The following is an 18,494-nucleotide window of genomic DNA, read 5'->3' as shown; positions in this document are numbered from 1 at the left end:
GGCCCCGCCCCGCAGGCCGCGCATGCGCGGTGCCCTTTGTGTCGGGCGGGCGGGCGGCGCGGGTCAGGCCGGGCCGGGCCGGGCCGTGCGAGCGCCGCCGCCGCCGCCGCCGGGGCGGGGAGGGGGCACCGCGGCTCCGCCATGGTGAAGAAGCGGAAAGGCCGCGTCCTCATCGACTCCGACACTGAGGACAGCGGCAGCGAGGAGAACCTGGACCAGGTGCGCGGTCAGGCCCGACCCGAACGCTGGGCCTGGGCTCGCCGGCCCGCGCGGGGCTCGGCGCCGCCATCCCCCCCTCGCTCCCGCTCGGAGGTTCCGCGCCGCTCTCGCCTTCCTCAGCTCGATGGAGCCCCGCAGCCGCCGAGGGAGAGCCCGCGCCCCTCCGGCGGGTCCCCGGCCCGCCCCTGGCAGGCGGCCCGCCCTGGCGGGGGCTCCTTGCCGCGGGCCCGGTGCTCGGCGCCGGCGGGACGGAGGGGCGATGGATGCCCAGGGGCGGTCTGGCCCTGAGGAGGGGTTAGAGAGGCCCGGCTGCTGGCGGTCTGAGTAGTACCCCTCGGGTAGTGGGGGAAGAGGCCCAAAGGGCTGGGCAACTTTTCGGTGCTGCTTTGGCAGCGGGAGAGCAGCGTGTCAGGTCCCTGCTCCCCTCCGGGCAGGCGGGCTCCCAGAGTGTTAATGCGTGTTTAATGTCCCCCCCTCAGTCCTGGTGGGTGCGCTGGGGGAACCCTTTTGATGAGAAGCGGCACTGAGTTAGGAGACTATAGGTATAACAAGAGCAAGTATTTATTTATTTATTTGTCATCAGGGCATCTCCCTGGGTTGTAAGTGCAATATCTGAACCGTGTCAGGGCTGCAAAGGGGGGCCCCTTCCTCTTTGGAGGGAGCTGCTTTTAAAGACTCATTTCTTGGTGTAGCAGGCACTGATGGTGCGATTCAAATTGTAAATAAAGACGTTATAGGTGAATTGTGTTACAACTTGTATGGCAGTGCTTGTTCCGAGGAGTTTAGCTGATTAAATATGCTAAAGCCTGCATTGTCTGATGTAATTAATTTAATTGTTGGACCTTCAGGATTTTTAATATAGAAGATGTTGCAATGTTTCAATAAAAACCCTTCCCAAACGCTCAAAAATAGTTTTGCAGCTTGGTGAATGCTCTCTTACACAAACGCTCTGGAGCGTAGCATGCCCTGGTGTGGTTGATCTTGCATACCTCTAGAGCCTTTAGAGCTGCCAGTATCTCCCTGCTAGCATATCAGTTTGATAGTTTCTTTAGAACTTGAAGACTGAAAGAGTTGGACTAGCTCTAGCATCAGTCAGGCAATCGGAGTGATGGTGGTAGGAATAACCACACGGCTCTGCATCTGTTCCATCACTCACTGGAAGCATCCATATGCAGCTGTACCTGAGTAGTAGGTGCTTCCCCCTACACTCAGCTGTTTGTAGCAACTGTAATAGCAGGGATATGTGTAAAGATTAAGTAGCAGGGAAGCAATGTTTTTGTGGTGTGATTTAAGGGTGTGGGGATACTGAATTAAATGTCAAATACTGAGTTAACCCCTGTAGGTTAAATGTTTGATTTGCCTTAGCTTCTCCTGTTGATCTAGGCTTGTTGAATCATAGGACTAGGAGCCTTTCTGATATAGTATCTTGGAAAACAAAATCAAGTGTAGAAAGAAAGAAGGAAAACTTCTTGGAATAAAAGTGGTATTCCACTTCAGGAACTTCCCAAGAGAAGCACTACTGAAGCTCCTTCAGGAGCTTCCTGATGAGAGCTATTAATTGTACAAATGTGCTCTGTTGATGTTGCATGGCTTCTTCTGAGAAAAGTTGATAAAATACCATTACTAATGGAAAGCTTCTTTGTTGGTTAGTCACCTAGGCCATCAGATTCTGCAGTGTTTATTTTCTCATTTGAGGTACTAAATTATAATCCATTTGTTGTGGAGATAATTTTCCAATTGAGAAGTTAATGCAAACCAGTCTGGTATCGACTTCCTAAGACTGCAGAAGTTGGTGCGATTGCATTTCTACACATAGCTAAGGTTCATCAGCCCCAGAGCAACGTCTTTAAGACAGTAATGCAGTCTCAAAAATGTTTTTTTTGTACTACTACTTCTGACACCTGAGCAGGTTGTGAACAGCAGATGATGCGATTACTTGAGACATTTAGTTCTTTGTGCTGGTGCGTGCTGCCTTTGAAAGTGCTTCTGTTTGTGGGGAACAGCTCTACTTAGATTTGCAGACTTTGAGCTTGATGCCTGCTCTGTGTCTATCCAAACTTTTAAGTGCACTCAGTGATGTGTAGGGACAGTGAAAAGAAATTGAACAGACTGGCTAAATATTATCAGCCATGACATTATGATGATACCTAAAGTATTTCCCCTTTAAAGTGTATAATTGCAAACGTCTCTTTTGTTTAGAAGGAGCTTTTTGGGTTAATGCTACACAGTGTATTTAGGGTGGCTTTGAATTACTACTCAATCCAAATAAGACAAATCTGGACATGACTCTGAAAGTAATTTGTCTTACATTGTTTATACCAAAAAAGTAATGGTACTACGTTGTTCCCTAGTTAGTGGGAATAATCATGTTACTGGGGTGTGCCCAGATATCACAGAGAAGGTGCATGTGCCCCAACCTAGATTGGTAAAACTAATTATGACTCTTTGAAATAAATGTGTATGTTTTCACCACAGGAGCTCTTGTCGTTGGCCAAACGGAAACGCAGTGACTCTGAAGAAAAGGAACCACCTGTGAGCAAACCTACAGCATCTTCAGACTCTGAGACATCAGACAGTGATGATGAGGTGAGTTTGTCATGTTATCAGTGAAATTACTATGTGTTATTGTCCTAGTTAGGACAGCTGAGATCAGTTCATCATGGTGGGTGTAACCCAAAACTGTATTCTATAGCCTTCCATGTCATTTCCCAGAAACTAGACTATTGTTGTCAATAGACTATTCGCACCCTCTGCCCATAGAGCATGGTGGGTGTAACCCAAAACTGTATTCTATAGCATTCCATGTCATTTCCCAGAAACTAGACTATTGTTGTCAATAGACTATTCGCACCCTCTGCCCATAGAGCCTGACTCCTCAGGCTATAAACTAGGTGTTAAGAGGCCTGTGAGATAGAAGGATGTTTCTGTCCTCACACCCTTTGTGAACTCCCCGCCCTGAGGGGAGTACCAAGCATTCCTGCCTGAACTGGAGGATATATAATCTTGGAGTTTTGGAACATTTTTTCAACCCACTCGTGGGATCCAGAGGACGGCTGCATCTCATCGCTCTCAACCAGACTTAGACCACCACTGGACTGCGATCACCAGTTCTGGCCAGACTGCAGCAGCTCTCCCACCAGCAGGTTCTTCCCCTCTCCCTTTACTTTGGACTCAAACAGGGCCCAAGGAACACCACTTTGTTCAGGCCCCAGGGTACTGGGTTACACATTTGGGTTTTTGTGGGTTGAGACCAATTGTTTGTTTGTATTATTGTACTTACTGTATTATTTTAATAAATTGTTATTCTGACTTATAATCTCTCCTTTGAGTTGGGTTCATTCCCCCTGCTGGTTAACTTTTAAACCAGCACAGTTATTTTTCTGATCGTACCTAAGCAGTGAAAGTGCATTTATCATACAGTATATTTAGCCTGCTGACTTCATGAAGTGGGACTGGCCATCAGTGGAACTGATGGAGACCCATTAAGGCCAGAGGATAGGGTTTTTTTCTTTTTTCTTTTCTTTTTTTTAATTAATATGCTTTGAATTCTAACTGTATACAAAATATTTTGTCCACAGTAAAGATGACTGCTGGTTTAATCCCACATTCATATGGTCTGAGTGGTTTGATGAGCTGCCTGCTTAAAACTAGTGTTTTTCCTGTGTCACGATTGCAGTTGAAGTAGCAGTGAAGATGCTAAAGATGGACTCTGAATTCAGGGAGAGAGGTTCTCAGCTTTAGAAGGGTCAGGGCAGGTGGTATTATTTTACAGGTAGTAAAACTGTCTTATTTAAGTACCTTGATTCTCCAAGAACTGTGTGAACTAGCTGTCTGGCCATTTGGACATGCAAGAGGGTATGTTTTGACTGACATTTTTGAAGTAAGGGGCAGGAAAAAGTTTAGCATTAGTTTGTTCTAGGTGTTGTCAATTTCTTGTATAGCAGTGCTTACCTGCTGGATCTGGTTTTAGTATTTGTTCTTGGTACCACATTCTGGTTAAAAGCTGGTTAGAAGTCTCTGCTTTCATCTAGAAAGGAAAATTGAAATAGACTTATTAAAACAGAAACTGACAAACATGTTATGTGGGTATTTGAGTAAAAACACTTTCTTGAAGGCACACAAATGTCTTTTGCAAGCTTTCAGCAAAGCATAGTGAGGTCATTTATTCCATCTATTCTTAAAAATTTAACAGGGAGGTGTTCGGCGTGGGTTTTTGGTTTTTTTTTTTTGTTTTCTGAAAGTACAGGAAGGGTTATCTATTGTGGCAATGTGAAGACCAATTGGATAGACCAATGATAAACTATTAAGCATTTGACAGTATAGCAGAGTTCTTCCAATAAGTGTGAAGAATGTGTGAATTAATTTTCCTTCTGAAGCATTTTTGAAATAAATATGTTTGGAAGTCTATTTCAATCGATCGTTTTCTTAAAAAAAAAGAGGTTCTTGCATCTGTGTTTAAGGCATAAAGAGAGAGAAAATCTGAATGGGCCAGATATATTAGATTTGTTATTGGGTAACAGTCTGTCTCTGTGTTCAGCTCTGCTGGCAGTGTATTTATTCTAAGCTGTGTGGAGATCAGCTTGCTTGGGAAGGTGGACTTGAGTGTGAAGAGCATATGAATGATAAAGTTTTCCATTCTGTGTTTAGCTCTGAAAACTGATAGAATTTTAGCTTGTGTAATAAGGTCTACCTTTCCACTATATGTAGAAAATGTATCTCTTCAGGAATTTGCAAATACCTTGTAGATGCAGTAGTATCGCTGTTGCACCGGGTGCATTTGATACTCTTTCTAATCTCTGTATCATTTCTAATTGATACTCTGTTCTTTCTGACCTCCATGCAGCAAGAGGAAAAGATTTAGAGAAGAGGTAATTAGGACACTTGCTTCTATTCCTGTGCCTGAAATATGCATTCTGAACTACTGCTTGTCACAGCAGGGTGAGAGGCTGGGTTATAACACTTCTGCTTCTGCCAGTCGTTCAGTTGTGTGCATCCCTAGGCTTGACTACACTGGTACTGCTAAACAACTTTGGTTTTAATAAGTGTTCTTGGTGTTGGTTTGAAGTTTGTTCAACCTTGAGGGTTGGGAGAGAGGGTCTAAAAGTTGAAATTGTATTACTGGACTTCCTGCAAGATAAGGACCTTGAGGCAAAAGCATGAAAATTGTTGCCCTGGGCAAATGTGCTAAATCATACCCATGTGCTTCTACATAGGTTTTGCAGTGTGCATGTCCTTTGTGGTTCCTAGAAAGTGCTAAATGTTCCAACAATATGTTGCATGTACAGGAAAGGAACCTAAATCCCTACTTCAGAGGATAATGCAGCATGCTGCATTTTTCAAAGGAGGGAAAGTTTGTGGGGCATAGAGGAGAGAAAAGCATTTTGGAATTACTGAATAACAGCATGTACAAATCATGCCGCATTTATACAATAGTGCCCGAGGGATTTCACTAGATCTTTAATGTTATGTTTATGTGTCTCAGTGAGAATGCACTTCTCACCCAGATGCTGGTTTCTGTAACAGTTAAAGGACCTCTGAATCAAATTTCCTAGCCAAGGGACGGAAGGTGAGTTGCAGGCAATAAAATAGGAAAGATGCTCTGAACTGTCTTTTGTTGGTTCTGTGGAAAACGCATGACTGAATTGACAATAAACTGTTGTTCAGAGAACTGATAAATAGCAGTGACTGCAGAGCTTTGCAATAAGAAGTGCTACCTTTGCAGGGAGATATACTAAGCTGGACACAGATGTGGAAGCAGATAGTTCCTTTATCTGTGGATCAGTGTGTGGCCATGTCTACTCAAGAGCTCACCATCTCAAACTGGTAGCTTTCTGCATGTAACCAGTTTGGTGTTAGGCAAGTTATTACTGGGGCTACCTTGCCAGAGGTGTGTGTGTACACAGTGTATTGTTGTTGCCAATTAAAGGCATTGTGTGGCTGATGTTCCTCAGTTGCAGTAGCTTAATTCTGGGCTCTTGCACTTTCTTTTATCTTGGCATTGTTGCTTGCAGTAAGTTAATTATTTCTGTTGTGTGGTGAAGCCTGGATGACTTCTGCAACAACTTCACTGACATTAGTTTTGATTAGACAGAAAGCCACAATGCTGTAGGAGCTCCTCTTTGTTTCTTTTGAAAGGTGTATTGTTACCAGTGGTGGTGTAAGACCTTACACCTTTCTATACTCATTCTAATATCATGAAGAGTTTGATTGTCTTTTAACACCTCCAGGGTGGTGGCAGAAGATACTTCCAGGATCAGAAAAGTTATCTCATGAATGCTTGTTACTAGTCTGGAGTTAAGTGAGGAATATCTGTTTATGCCTTTGTTTACAAATGTGCAGACTGTAGCTGAAGATCTTGTCAAGAGCTATGGAACAGAGGAGGAGGTGAGCAGTAGTGGTGCAGCTAGTGAGGAAGTCAATCTCAAGTAACAGTTGGCCTAGAGGGATTTATGCGCCTATTTTGAGGAAAGGACTTGAAAGTTTGGGTTTACTTACTGCATTTCAAGTTCTAGCACTCCATGTGTTCCTTCTGTTTTGGGGGAGTCTTTTGTGGGTTTGTAGAAATTACAGTGATTAATGTTGTCTTTTCCTGTGTGCTTTTGTTTCATAATATTGCTTAGTTAAACCTTCAAGAATGAGTGGTTTCTCCAGTTCTGTGAGGCCTTTGCCATACTTTTTTTCAAGCTTAGAAAATTTGAAACAGGCTGTGTTTTAATCTTCTTATAAACAGCTTATAGGCTGTGTGCTTTGTAAGTTTGTCTTTTCTTGGAGTCAGTTTCCTTGAGCTGTTAATGGGTGCAGTGGTAAATCTTTTTTCAAGGAAGAGAGGTGCTGTTACTTCCCCTACCCCAAATAAAGTGCAAGTGCAATCTGAATAGCAGAGGCTAATTGTATGAAGGTTAGCATGTCCAAAGAAGTAATGTGAACAAGCTGTGGACAAAAGTGGGTATAAAATTTAGTCTTCAGGTAGCTCCTTTAAATTGCAAACTAGCATGGGGATAACTTCTTGGGACTTGATTTATGTGGAGAACCAGTAGAACCTCTGAAGAACAGCAGGAGGAGGTATTGGACTCATGGAGGTATTGGAATTGATAATGTGATTTTTTATTATTTTTTTTTTTTGCTGAATGAACTTTTCCTTTGTACTCATGGAACAGTTTTTGCTGAGAACAATCTAGTCATAAGGCACTGTCTATTATCTAGAGAAGTCATTAAACCTTTGTTAGTCTGAATGATGTTGACTGGCTGGTGATGCTAAAGCTGTGCAAGGCACTTGTTGACCAAGTGTTTTATGGCTGTTGCCATCTCCGGCTGTTGGTCCAGGCTTCCTAAATAAAACATTGCAGGTTTTCACATCCAGTAGCATCCCAGAGTGTGTTTTGGTGATGGAGAGTGCTTCTTTATTGGCATTAGGTATCTACCATCTTGATGTCGTCACTCAGAAGTTCTTGCCACTTTTCAGTATGTGACCCCCCTCAAAATACTTCTAGAGCAAATGTTAACTTGAAGCTTAAACTGAATTTGAACTAGTTCATAATTGTCCGCAGTTACCTTTCGGTGAGCTCCTTAGAGCACTACTTGGACAGCAAGGGTAGATCAGGGGTCTGGTGATATTTTGGCCCATGAAGCCTTCTTTCGGCCAGTTCCTGGCAAGGCCTCTTTTATGGCTTCAGAAAATGTTTTCTTTATTTGCTTATTTCCTTTCCATTTTGGTGATGACACCTAGAGTCTCTTCTCAGTGTCTAAAATTGTCTAAAAAGTTTTCTAATTATTGGGCTGTTGTCATCATGAAAGTGTTTGAGGTGTTCACATGAAAGGTGTCGGTCCTGAAAGGCAAGAAAAGTAACAAGGGCTTTTTATTTACTATTTAGTTTTAAAAGTAGAGGTAGAGAGCATTGTCCTCCTTGGAGCTCCTAGAGTGCTGTCTGTAGAGTTTTCCCGGCTTTGAGAAACCCTGAAGACAGACTGCCTTGTCTTCATATCTGTGCTTTGTGCTCTTGTCTTCAGACAGGCTGAAATTGTAGTTTGATGACTTGCCTGGAGGACTACCTTTTGTTCTTCCTGTATGAATGGATGAAAGTTTGTAAGCTAGGCTAATACTATGTACCTTGGTGCACTTAAGCAGTCATGTTGTCATGGTGTGTAAGTTTATCTGGTCTAGGAAAGGAACACATTGCTTCCTTGACCTGTTTTGCTTTGTTGTACCTTGTAATTTGTCTTTTGCTTATAAAAACCATATCCAGGAGGGAAGGATATGGCAAGGAGAGGCTGACAACCTTGCTTGTGCACCTCTGTCTGGTTTGACAGGGGGGAAAGCTGGGAGAACACGTATTTGCAGCTTAAAATCTCGGTGGCTAATGCGTTTAGGTACTGTGTGAATAGAAGAAAACAGCAGCTATCTGAGCAGCGGTGATAAAACAATTCTGCACTCTGAGCTCACTGCAGGTGTGTGTTTTTTTCTTTTTACTTTTTTTTTCTCCACAATCTCATTTCATCTCCTTAGTGGAAATATAGCTGGAAATAAATTATTTTCTTCAATCTCTCTGTGTAGTTGCTTTTGTAGAAGCTGACTTATAGATCTAGGTAATTTCTGATGTGGTAGGTTGTTTTTTTTTTCCCAAGTCCGTTCTAGGTACTGTGGCTTATCTTGGATTTCTTAGAATGATAGAATTATTAAGATTGACAAGGACCTTTAAGAACATCATGTCCAACTGTTTCTTGAAAGAAATATGCAAGTTATTAGCACTGTGAACCTTGGCAGCTAGAGGAAAATTTGAAATGCTTTTCTGACCACTTCTTTTGAATGAACCATAAAGCTCTGCTGTTCAGTGGTACTAAACAATAACCAAAAAGCCATGCTGCAGTACACCTCTGCATGGATTTATTAACTTGCTGTGTCTGGAACCATGGTGGGTTCCAGATGGTGGCCAAGGAGGCAGCGGTGAATAGAGGGGCTGTTTAGAGGAGGCGTTATAGTCATGGGAAGCGCACGAGAAGTGTTGACTGGTACTGCCTGACTGGAACATGGAAGAGGGAACGTGGAGAATCTTTACAGTAGAGGACAGATTTTTGAAAGTGATGGTTGTTTGTTGTTTGGAGTTAAAGGAAACAGTGCAAAGAAATGTTTCTGACTATAACTGTGTGTGCATTTTTACTTGATGTTGCATGTGAACATGTTGTTGCCTTTTTGATTTCTGCCTGTGTGCTGGAGCATGAGGAGGAGGCTCAAGACTTTGATTTGGACTCCAGGTTGCGATGCAGCCCATGGCTTTCGAGTATTGTTACTTCCTCCCAGACCTGCTAATCTGTTGTGTCTTCATGTTGACTCCTCTCTCTGAACAATGCAGAGTTGTCCAAATGATAACTAGTGGTTCCTGAGTCTGCAGAGCAATTTGTGAGCCTAAAAGAGTCTTGCACGGACTATGTCTTAGTTGTGATGACTTATTTGTCCCTAAGATTTGCTCTAACTCTTGTCTTGTCTGGTAGTGGTTCCAGGAATGACTAGGCATTCATGAGAGATTGGGGTAACTGAATAAGCCCTGAAGCACTGGAGTTGGATGAGGAAGAATTTTTTAAGTGACACTACTTAAACTGGGAGGTTGACATAGAGGTCACTTGCATAAACAAAAGTGAGATGAAGTGTAATCTCCAGGGTGAAATAGAAACCAAAACACACTTCCAAGATGAGGGCGGATTTTTTATTACTTTTGTTGTTGTTGTTGTTGTTTCCGTTTATTTTTTGTTTTGGTTTGGGAGGTTTTTGTTTGTTTTCTTCTGTTCAAGAGGTTGTCACACAAGTTTCTTTTCAGTCCTATCTTCCTGGTCCCAAGTTCTCTCCATGATTCTACTTGTGAGTTAAAGGCTGAGAACAGTGATTTGTAACCCATGTATGTACAGCTATTAAACATTTTATTAACTCAAGTCCTGCTGTTTTTTATCTGATCTTCTTTCATCTCAGCACAACCTCTCAAGGTCTTGATATAACTGTGTTGTATACTGTGGCTTTCTATCTGCTGCTTCCTTGCTGTGCAGCATGCTGACATGAGGTATAATTCAGTATTAGAACACCGAAAAGAAGTGGCAGAGCTCTAGGAAGGAGGCACCTCTGCATCACTGCTAAATGCTTAGTTTCACTTTCTCGCTGCTGTGTTTTCACTGGTAAGATTGAAGTAGGTGAGCTCTTGAGCAAATAGCAAAAATACACTTTTCTATACACCTGGGAGATGATTCCTTAATGCTGAGGTTTGAGCAGATTAAAGCAAGAGTACAAGCTTGTTCTTAATTGATTTTCTTGAGCATAGTTAACCAGAAATATTGTTAGACAGCAATATTGTTAACACTGAACAAATAAAACTTTAATGTGGAAACCAGTAAAGACTTTGCTACAAGCTCAGCGTGGTATAAAATCAGATGCTTTCTCTGCAGTTTCTCAGCAATCCGATGGACCATAATAGACTGGGGTACCTGCATAGGGTATGAATTGCAAGGCTTGCCACTGTGTTTTTACCTCAGGGAAATAAAAATCCAAATTCTGCATGGTCTTTGACAGATACTTTTGGATATACTGATGATGCTTTAAGAAAATGATGAAGCAGTTGGTAATATTGAAGGTACAAGACTCAGTATGAGAGCAATCAAAACCTGGGAAACTCTAAAGGTATTAGCAGATCAAGTAGTAGCTTATAACTACTTGGTTGAGTTTCATCTAAAGTAATTGAACACCAGGGTTCTCTGAAGGTGATGCCTAATCAGGCAGAACAATTCATCAAATTTGATGGAATGATTACTGCCTGCAGAAATGGTCTTGATTCATCTCCCAGGGCAGGTGGATGGGTGAGAAGTCTAAAGCTTGTTGTGCACCTGAAGTCAAACCTAAAGTGGCTTTTTTCCACTTCAGAGCAGTTTTGAGTGCAAGATCTCAGTTATGCAAAAGCGTATTTGCTCACTTGAATTAAGAATATTTTTTAATAGACTGCATGCTTGAACAGATGGTGATGTGCATGAAAGATGAGAGTAATATACAGGTATGAAGAGGATTATGGTCTAAATATATATATATATATTTAGAAAAAGACCTGTTATATCCCTTAAAGTCTCATGCCTGCAGAGTTTCTAGGGGAGGCATTGAAATGCAAAATATTGTAAAGCCTTAAAGTAATACACAGGCAGTCCTTATTGGTTTTATTCCCTTCTGGCTTTACCTAGGCAGTTGGAACAATTTCTATTAAGAAATCACACTGTAAGGTAAATACGAGTTTTTCTGGGACTTTGGGATTTAAAATGGCTATCTGTGTATGTGTGGTGATACAAGTCCTATACTTGGAAACTGCAGTCTAAGTTAAATCAAGATATCATATTAAGAAAAAAATTAAAATTAGGACTGGACTTTTTTTTTTCCTCTGACTTCTTTGATTCTGATTTGATTCCACCTTGTGTACATAGATAGTAGTGCCACCACCTGCATCTGTGAGTGAGTGCACTATTGGCTTCTTACATAGAAATATAGACAGTATGTAATATTGATAAAACTGAGATTTTGGAAAGGCTGTCCTGTGCTTCATGAAATGTAAAATTTGCTCTTGGTTAAACTAGTTCTGGAAACACATCTGTTGTTTCCATTTAATAGTAAACTGAAGCTAATCTTTACAAATGCAGTTGGACATGTCATTTAAAATTATTTTCCTAGGAAAATGTTTTTAGTACCTCTCTTGGTGTATATTGCAAACTTTAAAGTCTTCATTATTTTTATAAAAGGAGTGTCGTACTCACTGTTGACTTGCATTGATAAATGATTCTTTTTTTAAAGAAAAATCCTAAATCAACCACACAACACCCCACCCCCCAAAAACCTTGTAAAAGGCTTTCATTTGATAAGTTTCCTATTGGTTTCTTCTTTTTTTTTTTCCCCCTCTTTCCTCTTGTGTAATTTTTTGCTGACAGGTATTGGACTGTTTCTCAGCCATTTTTACTCCAGTGTTTTGGAGAAGGGAGAAGAGAGTGATGTTTGTGTCTCATGATCCCTTTCTTGGTTCTTTCCTTGCAGTGGACTGTTGGAGGTTCTAAAAACAAAAAAAAGGGAAAAGCGGGTAAGGCAGAGAAGAAAGGAGCCATGAAGAAGCAGATGAACAAAGCTGCCTCTTCAGGCAGCTCAGATAAAGACAGCTCGGCTGAGAGCTCGGCACCTGAAGAGGGTAAGATAACACTTGTGCATGTACTTACTGTGTGATTCCAAGGGAAGTTACCCTTTGTGCATACTGAAGAGTAATGTTAAATGGTGATGTTAAAGACTGTCTTGAAAGACTTTTCACTGTTACTGGTAGTAAAAATAGCTTAAACTTGCCATGGCTTGAAGTGCAGTATAGCGTTGCTGTGAGCACTTTGTTACAACTGCAACACTAAGTGCTGTTTCAGCTGAAGAATGTATGACATATTTCATTACTTGACTTTCTCTTGGAAAATTCTTTGCTTCCCTCTAGCATGTCCCATGTTTAGTGTGGATAGCATTTTTTATTCCCATTGTCATATTTTCTCTTCCCAAACATCTTGTGAGAGCAAAGGCAGATGCATATAGTATTTGTGATGCAAATAGGAGCTTATCTTGCATGTATTTGCTCTAAATAGGAATTCTTGCATGTTTATACTGCCATGGAAGAAGGCAAATCATTCTATAACTTTGTCAGAATTTTTTTATATGAATATAATGAATTTCAATGCTGGGCAAACTTCCGGTCTTTTCTGTTTTCATCATGCCCGTGAAGGTTTGCAGGTGCTTAGTTGCAATTTCAGTTCATACTGAAAAAAGAAAGTTAAGGAAGAGTATAAAGGAGCCTACAGTTTTAAGTATATCAAGCACCACACAGACAGACAAAAGCATGAAGTGACTGAACCTGTATATATCAATGCTTACAAATCAAGGTTTTTCACAGTGTGAGCTTGCAAAGCTGGAAGTTTCCAAAAATACTAATACCAGCATGAAAATGAAAGAACAAATCCTAATGTCTGCTTTCGCAATTTAGTGTAATTGAGTTGATTAGGCGAGTTAATCAAAGCACTTGGACTTGGATCAAGTTTAAAGGTTGTGTTACCGAATACTACTGGGGAGTCAGCTAATCCCTAAGGCCATGTGTAACTGGGAGGGCTTGTTACGAATAAGGGAGCTAGACTCAGGGCCTTGCCAGCCTTGAGGGTACTGTGCTTCAACTTTATCTCCTAATGTAGTAATTCGTGGTGTTGCAGTCCTCAAATGATGAATTTTGGTCCATCATCTTGCTATATTGGTGGTGGTTAATAGTGGTGTTTGAGGTGCACACACACAAAGTTATGGCTGTATAAGCAACTTCTCAGGAGCATAAGCATATAGGCATATGCTTTAAGACCCTAACACGTTAACCAAAAGGCCTCCTAAAATTTGCTTGTTCTGCTAAGAATTTTTACTTATAATCCAGTTTGTCCTCAAATGTAGTACCACTCATTTTATCATTTTTTAGCATGCATATTTTATGGTAATTTCCACTTGGGTTTAATTTTCATTATATGTATGCTTTTAGTATTGTGGAAGATGTGTGTAAAATTCAATCTTACTATCCTTTGCTAATATGCTATAATGAAGTGGTTGAGCTTTGGCCCAGCTGAATCTCACTACCTTATATTTTTGAATTAGGAGAAGTCTCTGACTCAGAAAGCAACAGCTCGTCATCTAGCTCTGATTCAGATTCTTCATCTGAAGATGAGGAGTTCCATGATGGCTACGGAGAAGACCTGATGGGAGATGAAGAAGACCGGGCTCGACTGGAACAAATGACAGAAAAGGAGAGAGAGCAGGAACTGTTTAACCGGATAGAGAAGAGAGAAGTGCTAAAGAGAAGGTGAATTTGATATTTGTTGATATTTGATAACAAATTCTTACAGACTATATGGAAAGTATGCTGACTGTGCTCTCATGTTTAAGGTCCAAGGGTTCAGCTCTATAAAGTGAATTAAGCTTCACTGTATGTTTTTTGCATCAACTGTCCTTGTAGCTTGTTGAGAAGCACACAGCGGGAATTCTGCATGTTCCTGTTAAAGTTTTCTGAAAGTTTCTCAGCTGTTGAATACACATGGTTCTGTCAGCTGCCCTTGTAGCTATGTTGCTGCTTCACAGATTAGATGCCAGACAGTCAGAAAGCCTGATTTCTCTTCTGTCTTCTTTTTTATTAGCAGTCATATGCTGATACTTTGGAAAAAGGCAAACAAAGTGTAAGATGTACACGAGTTTCTGGAATTTTTCAGAAAACAATGGTGAAGAACAGAGCAGTGTTAGGGTTGCCTGTATATGGGTGTGAAACTGGTTTGGCTCCTAAGAGAAGAGAGAGAGAGAGATTGAAATAATGAGGACTGGCATTGGATATGTCATTTTCATGGGATTTTTGTGGATTTCTTACCTTAGGTATTGTGGTTTGGTTTTGTCTGTTACTGTTACACTACCAGTCAGGCAGCTTCTTTGTAGTAAAGGTATTTTTCTTCCCATTTGTCTAGTTGAAAAGATTTGGCACGTATGGGGCAAATTTTCTCTAGTTTCTTTCCTCTTTAGTGCCTTCTCTTTTCTTAGTTGCTGAGAAATTTCCTTAGAGGACTGACATCTGTTAAGTAAATCATGTTGATGCAAGTGACTGCCAGACTGTCCATTTAGTAGAGCACTGCCTGCCTGACTATGGTTTTAATACTACATTCAGGATCCTGTGTGGTCTTCTGCTCTCCTCAAAGGGATCAGAATGATTGAAAGTTTGCATTTAGATCACGTAGAAGGACATCATATTTTTAAATTTTATTCAATATTCCATAGTAACTGTCTGTCTTTTAGAATGAATGCTGTGGAATACTTGATACCAACAAGCTAATTTGAGTTACTGATTTAATCTTAAATTAATTTGTGCTGTTGTGCATAAAGGTTTGGCAGGTAGAACTAAGGGAGTGGCGGGGTAGTCATTTAACTTCATGGTAAGTTCAATCTTTCAAGAGCTTTTTGTGTGCACATTGTGCTGTGAGTTCTTTGGAATTACAGCAGGCATTGCATGGGATATAATGCCTATGCCCTATGTGTTATGCTTCATGTTAAAAGCATAAAGGGCAATGAGCTCATCTGGCACTTCAGTTTGTTGTTTGCAAAATCCAGAAGAAGGGTGGACTGTGTAATGTACATGTGGATAACACATTTTGAATTTCAGTTATTGGAAGTTGTGGTTTTTTTTGTTTGTACATATGCACACTTCACTAAAGCAATGACCAGTCCACAGTGCAGTGGAATCTGTCATGGGACTGTTCCATCAGAATCACTACTCTTCTGAATACAGTGGCTGAAAAGAAGGTATCAGGGTGATATATTTCATAAAAGTAGACATTTAGGCATGAAAGTGCCTAAATTCTTCTGCAGAAACTGACAGAGTCTGATGAGAATCTTCTGATGCTGAAGGAGAACTCACTGAGACTTCTTTGCAGTCAGTCTTATACAGACCAGTGCCAGGAGAAACGTGAAGTTCAAGCATGAAAAAGCATGATAGTGGCTTTAAACAAAACAATTTTTAACTGTTTAGGTTCAAACGATGTGAAATAGCCAGTTGATTTTAGAGTTGGAGGCAGCTTGCAATGATCACCACAATAACAAAGAGGAAGATGGAGTAAGGACAGATTTCTTTGGAATAGTCATTCCTATGTGGTCTCATCTGCCCTTTAGGTTAGTTCTCTGTAAGTCTGCACTTTTCTATGCTCGCCTTTTCTTCACCTTATTTTCTTAGGGAAGGAAAGGGAAGGGATGGGAATAGAGGACAGGATAGCATTAAAGGAGCAAGCAGTTGAAGTTTTCCTTGCAGCCTACTAACAATTGTGACAGCATCTGAGCAGTCCTCTGCTCTTTCAGGGAGAGCATTCTTTCATACATTCTTTTTCTTTCAATATCTGCTACTAGATTTGAAATCAAGAAAAAACTAAAAACAGCAAAAAAGAAAGAAAAGAAAGAGAAAAAGAAAAAACAAGAGGAAGAGCAGGAGAAGAAAAAACTCACACAGATCCAGGAATCCCAGGTAGGAAATGAAACTGTTCTTAGTGACAAATCGTTCTCCCATGGCGATAGGAGGTAGGATGCTGCCTCTCTCTGCCCCTGACGTTTTCTCTTAATGTCAAAAAGTGTAGTGAGCAGGTCAGAACTTATATCAGAGTTTATATGCTCAAACTATCTTTAGTATTTCCAGTTCATTTAAAGAAATTAACATCTTTGGCCTGCTGAGGGGTGCAGTGATAACTCCTTTTAATGAAAAATGCAAAGTTGCAGCTATATCTAGTGCTCCTCCCACATGAGGACAGGAAAGCAACCTTTTACATTTACTTTAGCCAAACTTCTGTCATTCAGATGAAACGTTACATACACACCCTTTCTTGCAAATGAAGGTTTGAGAGAGCAGACCAGAAACTGCTCCACTGTTCTCTAAATTATTTTGCACGCACATAGAGTGTTAAAAATGCTTAGTTTCTACTAGTAGGGATTTTAAGGAAAAGCTTGAATGCCAGGAGGAGCAGAAGTAGTTCTACAGTTTTTCCACCACCAGTAGAAAGAGGACAACAGCAGTTTTTGGGGCAAGGCCTCTGTAACTGAACTGCAGTTTCAAATGGCTGAAGTGGCTGTAGTTGCAAATGGTGAAGATCTTGTCATTAATACAGTGTCGGGGCAGACAGGCTCCCAGAGTGGGATGGGATACATCTTCCCTAACGAGCCATTGAAGAAATGGTTGATTGTTTGCACTTGTTGTCACGGCTAATTTTGTGCAGTGGAGGAGGGCATCTTCAGCTGACGTATTACTTTCTAGTGAAACAGATGTTTAACATCTAAATCAAATTAGGTGAGATGAATATTCCCGTAGGCACATATTGAGTGGAGTGAGTCTCATCTCCCTACTCCCCCAACTCCATATATGTACATGTGTGCGTGCACTTAAATAGTCCATCTATATAGGCCATCTGTAATCTTAAGTAGTCCATCTGTAATACAGTGTAGATGCATATACATATATGCACGTGTAAAAGGATGTTATTTAAAGTTCTTTTACAGTGCCTTGCAGAAATTACTTCACCTTAGCTCAAATGACTGTCTTTTATGCTTGTTATAGAGGCTACTTTCTGTGCTACCTGGTATTCCAGATACATCTGGATAGAAATGGAAAAAAAGAAGACTTAAAAGATTTAAGATTTGAATTCATATTGCAGACTTTACAAACAACTTTGTTTCTGCTCTAAGTATTTTTTAACATAAGTTTTTTTTCTTTGCTGCTGCATGAGAACTAGGGCTTTGATTTGACCTTGGAGAAGGAGAAGCAAATAAGAATATTCATCCAGTCTTTCCTCATTACATGTTATTTGCAGAATTATTTCCATTTTATTTCTCTAGTCCTTTTTTAACTTCAAGGCGGAGTTTTGAGACTGAAACTTGAAATGTTGAAGTATAAATATGTTCATTATTTTTGATATGAAGCAGAATAAAGAAATACGCTTCAGATTGATTTCCCTATCTCCAACCTCTGAAAAAATTGACTGAGAAAAATTTAAAAAAAGGAGTTGTTAGTAATTTCTATTTGAAAAATTTTCAAAGTGTGCAAATAATCTTTGTTTTAATGCTTTTCAGTTTATGGATTTATGGTATTGAGGCACTTTCCTTGCATGTTTTTAGGTCATGTCACATAACAAAGAGCGGCGATCAAAGCGGGATGAGAAACTAGACAAGAAATCTCAGGCAATGGAGGAGCTAAAAGCAGAAAGAGAGAAAAGGAAGAACAGAACAGGTATGAAAACATGTTACTGTTGCTACAGTTTTCTGAAAGTGCTACTTACAGTTTCAAATTAATGGAACAGTCCCACATCTTGGAGTGGATGAATTCTGTGTCTGTGTTTTCCTTGGTCTTTTGGCCAACATTACCACGTAGGGTGTTGTTTGGCACCACTGACACTGTATTCCTCATCCCAAGCTCTCCCTGGAATGGTCTAAAAACAAAGCAAACTTTCATCTACTGAATGGCTCTTAGTAATGTTCAATTAATGTATTTGAATTGTTCACTTAGATTCAGTTATTTAATCTCTGAAACATCCAAGCTGTATTTATTATACTTGTACTACCTTGTCTATGTTTGCTTGTTTCTTCAACGGCACATCATCTTGTCCGTCTTGCCACTGACTTTTGATGCAACCCTTTTTTGTTACTCTGCTGGGTTTTATTGTGATCTTCTCCAAACATTTTTTTTCTTTTTCCTTACAAA

At 40.6% G+C, this 18,494-nt stretch overlaps 1 protein-coding gene across 1 annotated transcript in view; it reads left to right on the top strand.

Annotated features, from left to right (window-relative positions):
• The first annotated feature begins 26 nt into the window (after nt 1-26).
• The window catches only part of RTF1 (RTF1 homolog, Paf1/RNA polymerase II complex component), a 30,439-nt gene continuing 11,971 nt past the window's right edge, over nt 27-18,494 (top strand). The window contains exons 1-6 of the mRNA XM_051791870.1: nt 27-219; nt 2,695-2,805; nt 12,263-12,410; nt 13,880-14,084; nt 16,160-16,274; nt 17,912-18,023. Of these exons, the coding sequence (XP_051647830.1) occupies nt 142-219; nt 2,695-2,805; nt 12,263-12,410; nt 13,880-14,084; nt 16,160-16,274; nt 17,912-18,023 (769 nt within the window). The 5' untranslated portion in view covers nt 27-141. The remainder of the gene's footprint in view (nt 220-2,694; nt 2,806-12,262; nt 12,411-13,879; nt 14,085-16,159; nt 16,275-17,911; nt 18,024-18,494) is intronic.

The sequence above is a fragment of the Manacus candei genome, unplaced genomic scaffold, assembly GCF_025592945.1.
Source record: "Manacus candei isolate 608988 ecotype Guabito, Panama unplaced genomic scaffold, ASM2559294v1 h1tg000033l, whole genome shotgun sequence".
NCBI classification, from domain to species: Eukaryota; Metazoa; Chordata; class Aves; order Passeriformes; family Pipridae; genus Manacus; species Manacus candei.
The sequence above is the reverse complement of the archived record's forward strand: the minus strand, read 5'-3'. Positions and strand labels throughout refer to the sequence as shown.